Source organism: Pelodiscus sinensis, chromosome 25 (genome assembly GCF_049634645.1).
Source record: "Pelodiscus sinensis isolate JC-2024 chromosome 25, ASM4963464v1, whole genome shotgun sequence".
In the NCBI taxonomy this organism is placed as follows: Eukaryota; Metazoa; Chordata; order Testudines; family Trionychidae; genus Pelodiscus; species Pelodiscus sinensis.
The window spans coordinates 11,850,717-11,863,695 of record NC_134735.1 but is presented as its reverse complement, the minus strand read 5'-3'; the positions used below and the strand labels follow the sequence as shown (position 1 = coordinate 11,863,695).

Below are 12,979 nucleotides of genomic sequence, written 5' to 3'. Positions count from 1 at the left end.
TCTCTCCCCATAAGGCATATTTAACTCCTCATGACCCGCAGTGTAGATGGTTCAGACGCAGGCTTATTCACAAAATTCCTAGCTGGGGAGGGATGCAATGGAAAAGCCTTGAAGCCATGCACTGAAGTAAACAGCGCATCGCAATATATTTAGCAAATGTCATAAAATGCAAGCTATTATTATGACAGGGAGCAAACCACAGAAACTCATCGGGTGGAGAAGAAATACTTCCTGGGCTGGGAAGCTGCTGAATGTTTAGACCAAAGGGACAGATTATGTGGAGTGGGGTGTCACAGGCTTCCCCCTGGGGCAAATAAATCACCACAGTAAGAGCATGCAGGTGGGAAAAGAGTGATGCTCCTTGGTGCCTGTAGAAATAAATTGTTGGGCCCTCTACACCCTTGGCACTGGTGTTCCCAGCTGTTGTAGGTGTCCCCAACTTCCTCCCCTCAGATCCCCTCCTCCATTTCCATTCTCCCAACGCCCCTCCCCCCACTGTCCAAACCCCCCTCTCCTCTCTGCCCCCCAGCTCTTCCCCTCCCTCCTCCTGCTCCTCTGTGTTTTCAATGCAGCCCCACCCCCTCGGGCGGGTGCCTGTCCCTTTAAATCCCAGGTTTCTTCCCCTGACCAATCGCAGACGGGATTCCCGTCCAGCGAAGGGGCCAAGTCTTTCCCCTAGCCTTCTCCTCGGCTCCGCCTCTTTCCCTCCGCCCCGCCCTCTGATTGGCGAATCTGGAACGCAGCTCCCCGCCCTCCCCTCCGTACTGCCAATGAGAATGCTGGGAGAGTTCGGAGCGCGGCAGGGATTGGTGGCTGGGCCGGGCCAATCGGGGCGCGGCGGGTCGGGTATATAAGGGGACGCCGGGAGCGGAGGCGCCTGCAGTGTTCAGCGTAGCCGGTGCGCGACAGGCGGGGTTCGGACGGTGCCGGCTCACACGGGTTTCTCCTCAGCCTCAGAATAATTAATTTTTTTAAAGCCCCTCACTTCCGGTTGGTTTCCGGTCCGCTTCCGGGTGACTTCGGCTCGGCTTCCGGCGGCATCTTCCACGGGGGGCGGGTTGCGATGCAGTCAGCGGGCGGCTCGGGGCGGCCCGGCCGGTTCAGCGTGCTGAGCTGGGAGCAAGTGCAGCGGCTGGACCACATCCTGGGCGAGGCGGTGCCCATCCACGGCCGGGGCAACTTCCCCACCCTGTCCGTGCGGCCCCGCAGGATCGTGCAGGTGAGGCCGGGGGGGGCCTGGGCCGCGTCCCTCAGTCCCCACCCCCGCGCGGGGCAGGGGGCCTCGGCTGGCTGGAGCCTGGCGCGAGCGTGCACGGCAGGGGGGAGGGGCGCCTGGCTCTCTGTGGCATAAGGGGGGGTACCCTCGCCTTACCTAGGGGGAGGGGCGCCCTCCTCCTCTGTGGCAAAAGGGGGGGCGCCCTCCTCCTCTGTGGCATAAGGGGGGGGTAACCTTCGCCTTACCTAGGGGGAGGGGCGCCCTCCTCCTCTGTGGCATAAGGGGGGGGGGTAACCTTCGCCTTACCTAGGGGGAGGGGCGCCCTCCTCCTCTGTGCCATGGGGGGGGGGTAACCTTCGCCTTACCTAGGGGGAGGGGCGCCCTCCTCCTCTGTGGCATAAGGGGGGGGGTAACCTTTGCCTTACCTAGGGGGAGGGGCGCCCTCCTCTCTGTGGCATAAGGGGGTACCCTTGCCATGCATGGCACTAGGAGGAGGGGCACCAGCTCCCCACTCTGTATGGCATAAGCAGGGGGCTTGCCATCATGGGGGGGGGGGAAGAGAGACGTGCCCCCTGTGCATGGCTTTGGCAAAAGAGGGCACCTTGTAGGCCCTCCTGCAGCCCAATCCTCTGTTAAAGGTCACCCCTCTCCTGTCCAAGGATATGGAGATTCCTGGCCCGGCATGGGCGAATGTGGGTCTGCTACAGTCCTGTGTGCTGGCCCTGTTGGAAGCCCGCTGCTCAGTTTGCATGGCTGCTTTCAGAGGGTTCCCCTCCACCCGAGCGTTGCAAACTGGCAAAGGCAGCGCTGCTAGGGGAGCTGTTCTGATCCCGCTCCTGTGTGAGACACTGCCATGGTTGCGGGTAGAAGCCTGGGATATGCTGAGACCCAGTATCGTCTGCCAAAGGGTGTCTCCCTCTCTACAACAACTTGAGTTTAAATCCCCTTGTTTGATGGGAGACAGAATGCATGTTTGGGCAAGGGCAGCTCCTTCATAGTTGAGCATGCTGTGGGGCAACCTGAAACTCATCCAGCTGCTCCCGACCAGCTGGTCAGCTCATGCACAGCAAAAGGTCACCAGAAACTTCTGAGGCCACTATTGATGGACTGACTTTTTTTTTCATAAGCAGTTTGTGCAGAAGTGTTGGACTTTGCCCTGATGAGGCTGCACTCGCACTTGCTGTCTGCTTATATGGGGCTTGAAGTCTGCTAGCAGAAAATAAAACTGCTGAGACTGGGATATCCAGTCACTCAGCCTTGGCATCTTGCCACCTGGGCTCAGGAATTCTCCAGCAGAAGCAAATACTCTTACTAGCCAGATTGAAGGTGGTAGATTTTTTCACTCTACATCCGTCGCTTACTATGCAAGCCTTCCAGTTCTTGCTGCTGTCTCACCCAGACCGAGGCCCATCATGTCAAGAGACTGAAGGGTCATTCCAGGCAAAGTTATTCAGAATTGCTTTGGGATTACATTTCCTGTGTCTATGAACATTCTATTAGGTTTTGATATGTCAACTCGAAGACAAGGATGTATTTTCCTGTTAATCTAAAATTGAGCCATGGATACAGGAGGATGTATTAAGTTAACAAACTTTTATTTATGTAAATAGCAAATAGCAGAGTTCATGTAGAATGACATCTGTAGAAGGCAACATGAAACTACTGCACAAATTAACAGATGTTTGTCTGACTTTAGTTATTACAATCAGCCCAGGCTAGCACTTATATCTAGAAGACTGAGCAACTTTACAGTAGGATAGATGCTGCAAGTATAATAGAAAGGCATTAATGGTAAATTCCTCATTAGAAATAGCTTAGACTACTTTTACCCAGGTCAAAGCAGTACAGTTCAGTCAACTGAGTTCAGCCTCAGTTGTCTGAATGTCAAAAGTGTTGAAATTCTGGATCTGTCAATGTAACTTCATGTTGGGACCTGTTTACCCAATTTCAGAGCTAAGCTGTAGCTGTGTTGGGACAAAATGATGCAGTTAGGATGGCTTGCATAGTCCCACTACTTCTAATGCAGTGTCAGTAGACATTTGAGAATGTTCTGTTTTTAACATGCTATTGGAGGATTTAGGAACACTACAGATTAAATCTGCTCCATTAGTAACTATACCAAAAGAAGTGCTTAATGTGAAAGGGCTACTAATGCAAAGCAAGCAGGAAACATTTTTATAATATTTTTACCAAAACATAATATGAAAAATGAATTGTAAAATGTATATTTACATATGCTGTTTACTCTGCCTTGTCATCTTTCTAGTGGTTCATGTTGCCGCCAAATGGAGTTTCTCAGAGCAGCAAAATCTAGGTGGTAACACTGAAGGGGAGAGGCTTCTGCAAGAATGTTAATGCATTTCATGAAAACAGTTTAAACACTACTTTAAAGGTTTAATCCCATTTCAGCGTTCTTCAGTTTTTCAAATTGACTTTAATCTGCATTCTCTATGCCAAATGTAACTTTAACCAATCCCTATTAGTTTGGTAACCATAACCAATGTGCTTTTAATATAGCATTTCTATATGGCGATAGCAACACTCAGGCTGTCTACACTGGTAAGTTATTCTGGAAAATCAGCTGCTTTTCCGGGAAAAACTTGCCAGCTATCTACACTGGCCGCTTAAATTTCCGGAAAAGCACTGATGATCTAATGTAAAATCATCAGTGCTTTTCCAGAAAAACTATGCTGCTCCCGTTCGGGCAAAAGTCTTTTTCTGGAAAACTGTTCCGGAAAAGGACCAGTGTAGACAGTGCAGTAGTGTTTTCCGCAAAAAAGCCCCGATCGCGAAAATGGCAATCGGGGCTTTTTTGCGGAAAAGCACGTCTAGATTGGCCACAGATGATTTTCTGGAAAAGGTGCTTTTCCGGAAAAGTGTCCTGCCAATCTAGATGCGCTTTTCTGGAAATACTTTTAACGGAAAACCTTTTCCGTTAAACTGTGAGGCTACGTCTACACTGGCATGATTTTCCGGAAATGCTTTTAACAGAAAGATTTGACATCATTTGAGGGCTTCAGGAGATGCAGAATACTAGATCTCCTGGAAACGAAAAGATTGGATGCATTGTGAACAAACCATTTGGTACTTCATGATCCATGAGTCTCTATTTGTCAGGTACACACCACTTCCATATAAGCATCCTAATACGGATTCTGATTGTAGTTCAGATAAACTACTGCATGCTCAAACAAAGGAGGTTTCTTCATTCCTTAGTAATATCTCATCAAATATAAAATCAAGTATGTTGGCTTCTAATTGAAAAGCCTGTTCACAAACCAAACTGACTTTCACAAGAAACTAATCTAGGATTTCACTTAAGTTTGAAAATTGATGAAATGGCATTTGATAATAAGTAATGTGACTTTGGCTAATATAGCGCTCTTAAGGTCATGCAACTCAGTTGGACCTTCAGATTTTATTGAAGTGCATCTGACATTGAAAGATTTAAGGATGCAAATGATCGGAAGCTACTACTAGAGTGCAAAGCTCGATACGTCTAGAGTAGTGGAAAGCTGACAGGCAGATGCCAGATATCTGGCAAAGTGTTCCACCAATTGTGAAATTTAAAACCCAGAAAAGTAACTAAACTGGAGTGAAACTCTCTTCTTTTAGTCTCAGCTGTGTAAAAGCCAATTAAAAGATGTTTACAGTCTTGCCACTAGCTACTTACTGTAAATACCAAGGACAGTAATTCTAACCAGACATATTGGCAATCTGAGCTTAGGTCTGATGAATCTGAAACAACCTAAAAAGGCAGTCATTAATACTTGGTTACGTAGACCGGCTAATCAAATGATGTAAAGAATACCAGACCAAAATTCAGGCAGACTTTCAATGCCTGCCACCTGATTGTCAAAAATGCTCCGCTGTGCCATATATAGTGAAGTACACTCTTACTGACCTGTTTTTAGTGAAACTGACAATTCTCTTAGGAACACATCTGTCCTCCTACATGTTTTATCCAAGTGCCAGCAGCAAGCAATAGATTTCATATGCTCTTCTCCCTCTATGGTTTGGACAATGATCCTGCTACCCATACCTGCCCATGCAGAAGGCTGGATATCATTTGGAACAGTATGGTGTGATTCGTGAGAACATTGACACTCCACACATTTGAATCCTCCTCCAAGGCTTCTTTCAGACAAGGACCTATACTGCAGGAATTTATCTAGTTCATCAGTGGCCATTGGCCAAGATGAGTAGAGGTGGTGTCCCTAGCCTTGGTTTGCCAAAGCGTGGAATAAGCAATGGCATGGATTGCTTAAAAATTACATGTTCTGTTCATTACTTCAGAAGCACCTGGCATTTTCTATTGTCAGAAAGCAGGTTACTGGCTTAGGCTTTTGGTTTGACCCCGTTTGACTATTCTTATGTTCAGCTTGTGCCTGATTATGTTGTCATTCATGGAACTTAAACTTTTTCACTAATTTGTTAGGAGCAGGCTTGTGTTGGGCAACTGGACACACAGCCAGTGTCCTACCTTCATGGGCTGATCAGTGTGTGAAACTCTTCTCTGGCTAGTCCAAAAACTGTGGCCAGAGCTGCAAATATAAACCCAACTAGATTTCAGGGAGTGGGGATGTTGAATAAAGGATCAAAAAAATCTGTTGTACATTTTTTTGGATTAATTGAAACCCAGCAAGGGTACGAGTTCCTATTTCTTATATGCAGCAAAAATCTCTGATTTGAGACTTTAGTGTTAATTTAATGCAAACCCTTGTCCTGATTCTGTATCAATCTTCTTGACCTATATCTAACACTAGACCTAGTGATGACACAACTTGTAGTACCAACATCAAATTCAAAACAATGTGCCCCTGGGAGAAGATACAGAATTGTAACTCGGGTGGTCTAACATCCCTTCATTGTGATTGACCATAATTGATGTGAAGTGTCTTATCCCAAATTCATACTCAACTTAATTGAATTGATTTTAAACAATTCCTACATCAAAAGGGAGATGAAAATGTCCACTCAGTGTGTGAAAACAAATAAGCCAGCTGCATTGTTCTGAAATCTGGTGGGATCTTATTCCTGATTCCTTAGTTAGCTCTTCTACCTGACCTGTCAATAAAGGTGCATGCACTGGTTGGTATTCTACATTTCAAATAATGGCTCTCTTACTCATTCACTGTGGCTTGATATTTGGATTTTACAATTTGGCAGTGAGAATCCTCTAGGAAAAAGTCCAACTTCAGCTACAGTAGCTCTTGCCCAAGAATAATTAGGAAATGCCAGCATGAGAGCCACAGCATAGAATTTAACACCTTTTTACACTTGGGACTGTACAAGTTTTCCAGCATTTACAACTTTACTGGAATACCTTGTCCCTGCTTAAGTGCAGTTTCAGGCTTGGTGATACTAGCCTTCACAAAATGAGCTGATATAAATTGATTAGTGAGGCTTAAACCTTCCAGTAAGTGTTCTTGGCTCTCTAATTTCTTGTTAAGCTTGACCCAGGTCTAAAGTCCATGGGCCTGACGTTGTCTAGCAGGATTTCCTTTTCCTGCTGGAGAGGGTGAGTGACAGTGAGCACTAGATGCTATAAATGCAGTGCATTATAGTTTAAATTGTTAGTATTAGTGGAAACTACAGTTTCAATTCAACTAAGACAACTTATTGGACTGACACTGGTTTCATTTACATTCAAAGTTGTGGCTGACTTATTTATTCTGAAATAGTCCTCTTGTCTATTGGGCCTAAACTCTTACAGCAATTTCAGGAGCATGTTAGGCAAAGTAGACTAGCTTTTTTAAAGGATTCTTAGACTTTCTTGATGTTAGTTTCACAGCCTTAATTGTCAAATTTGTCTGAATACTCTTGTACTAAAGAAAGATGAAGAATGAAACTGTGCTAAGGTACTTAGTTTCGGGTCCTTTTGTTTAATACAGGCAGTCCCCGAGTTAGCGGATCCGACTTACGTCAGATCCGCAGTTACGAATGGGGATTTTCTCGCCCCGGAGGACTGGAGCGGCAGGACGCCTGGTTCCGCCGCCCGCCTCCTCTGGGGCGAGAAGCTGCTCCCCATCTCCCTGGTCTGCTGGGGGAGCCAGCAGACCAGGGAGATGCGGAGCAAAGCGGTGGAGGACCCGGGCCGGACCCGCGGCGCTTCCAGATCAGCGCCGCGGGTCCGGCCCGGGTCCTCCGCCACTTTGCTCAGTGTCTCCCTGGTCTGCTGGGGGGGGGACGCAGCTAGTGCCCCCCCAGCAGACCAGGGAGATGTGGAGCAAAGCCCGGGGACTGTGGTAAAGCAGGTGGGGCGCTGCCGGTTGGTCCCGCAGCACCGCTCCTTGGCGCTACTGGACCAACCTGGCAGCACCCCAGCTGCTCTGCCCCAGGAGTCCTGATTCAGCTGCTGCTGATCAGTTTCAGCAGCAGCTGAATCAGGATGCCTGGGGCAGAGCAGCTGGGGTGCTGCTGGGTTGGTCCAGTAGCGCCGAGGAGCGGCCTCGCTACTGGACGAACCCAGCAGCACCCGAGCTGCTCTGCCCCAGGCGTCCCCAAGTCAGCCGCTGCTGAAACTGACCAGCGGCTGACTACAGGAAGCCTGAGGCAGAGCTGCTCTGCCCCGGGCTTCCTGGAATCAGCTGCTGATCAGTTTCAGCAGCAGCTGACTTGGGGACGCCTGGGGTTCTTAAGTTGAATCTGTATGCAAGTCAGAACTGGTGTCCAGATTCAGCCGCTGTTGAAACTGATCAGTTTCAGTAGTGGCTGAATCTGGATGCCAGTTCCGACTTAAATACAGATTCAACTTAAGAACAAACGTACAGTCCCTATCTTGTATGTAACCCCGGGGACTGCCTGTACAGCACTCAATCTTTTCCTAAGAGGAAGTTAAAACCTCAATTGCTAGGTGATGTCTGGAATAGGTAGTTCATATTTTATTTTAGTTCAGCCTAATGCATGTTTAAGTAATCGGGAAAAGGGATTCATCTTGATTTAATATGAACAAAGCTTCAGTGGTATATTTGTGGACATGTCACCATTAAGGAAGCTGGATTAAAATTGCTCAGGGTAACACCTGTAAGATTAAAGCTGTCTTTTAAAGCTGGCTAGGTGTCAAATGCAGAACACTGACACTGGAATTTATGAGGATACACTTAACTAGTTAAGACATGCACTTGCCATGAGTAAGCAAGTTCATTTCAGCAAATCTAGCTACATCTTACTTTGCCTCTGAGCCTTGGCTAGTTTAGGAGAATTTCGAAAACCTGTACAAATACAGCTGCTCCAAATAAACAGAGGCTTCTGTTTCTACATCTTGACTCTCTCTCTCTCCCTGGATTGGTTGCAATTCCAGATTAATGAATCAGAACCCTTACCTAGGACTCTGTTTGGGTAAGAATCAAGGGACTTGAAAGATCTTGCAGTAAACGTCCTCCCAAGTGGCTGCTGCCTGGAGATAAGGTGGGAGCAGTTACCAGCTGTAGCACAGAATCAGAAGTACAGCTGTGTTTTTCCAGGAGCACACTAATGTAAGAATGAATATTGGAGGCCCTTCTAAAATTCTGAGATACTGCAAACATGTAACCTTTGAAAGGTACAGTTCTTCGTAGCTTTTCTTTTTGGGTTACAAACAGGGAAGTTTGGAGGTAATAGATTATTTTTCCTATCTCCTTTTCATTATGCTGGCATGACCTATTTAAACATGCAAGCCCATTCTAAGAACACTACTTGAATACTCTATAAACCATGACACACTCTCTCTCTCTCAGGTGGTCCGCAGCCGTTTGGAAAAGAAGGGAATTGGCGTCCATAATGTCAGACTGAATGGGTCAGCAGCCAGCCATGTCCTACATCAAGATAGTGGCCTGGGGTACAAAGACCTGGACCTCATTTTTTGTGTTGACCTGAAGAGTGAGGATTCTTTCCAGCTAGTTAAAGATGTGGTCATGGATTGTCTCCTGGACTTCCTCCCAGAAGGAGTAAACAAAGATAAGATCACCCCCATGACTCTGAAGGAGGCGTATGTGCAGAAGCTAGTGAAAGTATGCAATGAAACAGACCGCTGGAGCCTTATATCACTGTCCAATAACAGTGGGAAAAATGTGGAACTCAAATTTGTGGACTCTCTCAGACGGCAGTTTGAGTTCAGTGTGGACTCCTTCCAGATTATATTGGATTCACTGTTGTTGTTCAGTGAGTGTTCAGAGAACCCCATGTCTGAGAACTTCCACCCCACAGTCACTGGGGAGAGCATGTATGGGGATTTTGGGGAAGCAATGGACCATCTCAGGAACCGAATCATCGCCACCAGGAACCCAGAAGAAATCAGAGGTGGTGGGCTTCTGAAGTACTGCAATCTCCTGGTGAGAGGCTTTAAGCCCAAATCTGAAGTTGACATGAAGACACTACAGAGATACATGTGCTCTAGGTTTTTCATAGACTTTTCTGACATTGGAGAACAGCAGCGGAAGCTTGAGAGTTACCTTCAGAGTCACTTTGTGGGGATGGAGAGCAAAAGGTACGATTGCCTTATGACCCTGCACAAGGTGGTGAATGAGAGTACAGTGTGCCTGATGGGACACGAAAGGAGGCAAACACTTAACCTCATTGCCATGCTGGCTGTGAGGGTGCTGGCTGAGCAGAACATCATCCCGACGGTAACAAATGTGACATGCTACTATCAGCCAGCACCATATGTCAGCGAGATAAACGTCAACTACTATGTCACCCATGTGCAACCCCTTCTGCCTTGCAGCCACTCCTACCCAACGTGGCTTCCTTGTAACTGAGCATGGACAACACTCTCCAGGATCTGTATTCCAGGGTGCTCCCTCACCTGGGAGGCCTGTGGAAGAACTGTGACACAAGGAAAAGTACTGGATCCTTTTTTTTCCCCTCGAGTGTCTTGTTCCCATGATTGTTGGAACTAGCTGCGTCTGCTGTACGCTGTGGAGATTGGATGTGCAGTGTTATGGAAACTGTAGATTGTTTGAGATGTTTACAGGAAGACTTATGAATTATGTAAGCAACGGGGTGGGGGTTGTAGGGTTAGAGTAAAGGTAGAGCTGCACTGCCCTGAAATGCAAGTCAATTTGAATTTCCTTTTTGTGCAGGAGGTGTTAAGGGTTGTGCAGACTCATGGTTTCTGAAGCCAGAGTGGCTGATTCCTTTGAAGGACCAAAGAATATTGTTCTTAAGTGCCTGTAACAATATAAACACAATTGTACTGTACAACTTTTTTTTTTTTTTTGCAGGGGTTGAGTTTCCCAATGTGCTTGTGTGAGGATCTCAAGATTAAAGGGGTGCCTGTTTCAATGGGAGGGAGTAATTTGGTCGCTTTTAGTGACAGAATTGAAACAGATGTTGGATTGCAGGTTGCATATTGCTAAGGCTTTTGGCATTGCTTGCTTGCGAAGGACCAACTAATAGTATCTAAGGGCAGTTGAAACGGAGTTCCACAAGGTGGGGGTTGGCATTGAATGACTACATGCATGTGTCTAATGTAACCTGCGACAGTGGGGCTGGGGAAGAATTGCATTGTGGAGAAAGCTGTGCGGAGCTTCATGGAAATGGGAAGCAGCTGAGGCCTATCCAAGGATGTGTTAAAAGCTCTCAAATCTGCAGTGCCAAAATCTTCAACTAACTTATGTACACAAACAGTAAAGTGTTGGCTGTGTTTGGGCATCTGCCATAGGGTACACTAGTACAGAGCTATCTGTCTTATAGGGAATTTGAAATGCTACTCTCTCTCTTTTGGCATGCCATGTGGTTTTAATGCACAAACAGCTAGTGGCCAGCTGGGCATCTGAGAGACAAGGCTTGTCCTGAAGCACAAACCAGCTATTGGCTCGTCAAACCACTAACCATAGCAGTCGTTTTTATGTAGGTTGGAGCCAGTTTTAGGTCAGATGCTTAGAGGTCTGTCCCACAAGTATTAGAACTGACTGAATTTAGCAGATTCTCTTGATCTTGCCCTGCTTTGGCTGGAGAAGAATTCTCCCTTTCTGTACCTTTAGTTCCCTTGTCAAAAGCAGCCTGTTTTTCAATTCCACGTCTCTGCAACAGATAGCAGTTTGCATTTGTAATCTAGTTAGAAATGAAACATGACTTAGTTTAGGTGGAGAAAAACCACCCCTAAGCCTTGGCTTTAGGAAAAGGTATGTCCTCTTCCAAAAAACAAACCTTCATGCCTCAGAGCGTTTTGGTGTATTTATGCAAATGTTCTGCCTTTGAAGTTGTGTGTATGTATGTATGTGGAGTACAAACAGTCCTGCCCTGAGATGTCTGGGTTGCATATCCATTCTTTTGCAACATTGCATTTCAGATGTAACTATGCATGGGTCTGTAAAGCTGGTACAACTGAGATCTTGGGCATCTTCTGATCAAAAAGTGCCCAGTTCTGGGAGTACATGACACTAGTCACTTCATAGTGCTTCCGCAAAGGCTAATAGACTTGAGTATTTTTACTAGTTTTCTGGCTGTGATAAAACTGTACCACAGCTGGGCAGACTGAACAATCTAATAAAGATTAGCTACTTGGAATATGTATAACCAGATTTTACCTTCTTGGGCATGGGTGGGGGGATGTGTACAGGGGAGAGGGGACTGGGGCTTGTGCATGCATTTCTGCGTACTAAAACTTAAACAAATCTTCTCCAACTTTGCTCCTTTCATCTTTATCCTGTAAGAACTGTGAAGAGGGTCCTGCCACTACCTGCTGTAGTTAGTAGGTGTAACACTAACAATGACCTCGTGCTCACAGGCTGTACAAGGTTATTTACAAGAGTGATATTGATAAAGCTAATGGGTTAAACTCTGCTACATGTAACTTCTTGATCAACCCAGAGCTTGATTTCCGCCTCAATGCCTGACAGAGGGCTTTGAAACTAGTTTTCCTTGTGCTGAAACTAGTTTAAATGCATGTCAGGAGACCCTATCTGGTTTCCAAAAAAGCAACCCTCACTTTAAAGACTCACTTTAAGGGGAGATCTGGCTTTTGCACTTTTAACTAAACTTCATATTAACACAGCTGATCTGTAGCATGCTGCACTTCTGTTTAGGTTACTCTTTACCACAGTGTGACAATAGATGCACTATACTAGGATCTTTCCAGGGCAGTGATAATTCCCTTTCTCTAACAATGTAAAGTTTCCCTGCAACTAAAGGATTAATGGGGAAAAACTTAAAGTAAGGTTGCACTTTTGATTTGTGGAATGTGTGGTATCGCACTGTTGTGAATGGGAGTGGTTGATTAACTGTCAAATTACTTGCAGTGTGAGATGCTGCCGTATGTAGAAAATCTGAAGATTCCAATAGTCGGGCACTCTTTTATTGTTTCAAATGTGCATTTTTTTCTGACTCTGTATCACTTGTCATGCAATGGGCTTGACATACTCACTAGATTCTTTAGAATCTGTTATAATAAATACAGTGTATTAAATTCAACAGATTGATTGCTTGCTTCCAACACACGGATAGGGTAGCTTCATATTTCAGCCCCTGCCCCCCCCCCCCCCAAAGTCCCATCTACAAGCTGGCTGAGTTGGCCTGAGATTGAAGGACTGTCCACCCTGGAATTCAGATTCTGTAATCTTTGTTCTTTAGGCAGTTTAGTCCCTAAAACTGAGGCTACTCCAGAGACTTGGAGTACAGAGGGGTCAGGGGAGAGGGACCCAGCCATACCCTCCTCCCCCAAATTTTTTCAACTTAAACGTTCTTTACTATAGGGCACATTCCCTTTGCCAGTACTTTGACTAGCAGCTAGGGGAGGGAGGATGTCAAATGGCTAGTAACATTGGGGAGGGAGTGTAGCTT

At 46.2% G+C, this 12,979-nt stretch overlaps 1 protein-coding gene across 1 annotated transcript; it reads left to right on the top strand.

Annotated features, from left to right (window-relative positions):
- Positions 1-871: 871 nt before the first annotated feature.
- TENT5B (terminal nucleotidyltransferase 5B) lies at positions 872-12,610 on the top strand. The gene is made up of 2 exons (XM_075908528.1): positions 872-1,219; positions 8,935-12,610. Exons 1-2 carry the CDS (start codon positions 1,064-1,066, stop codon positions 9,952-9,954), a joined length of 1,176 nt encoding a protein of 391 aa, XP_075764643.1. The 5' UTR covers positions 872-1,063; the 3' UTR covers positions 9,955-12,610.
- The last annotated feature ends 369 nt before the right edge of the window (positions 12,611-12,979 follow it).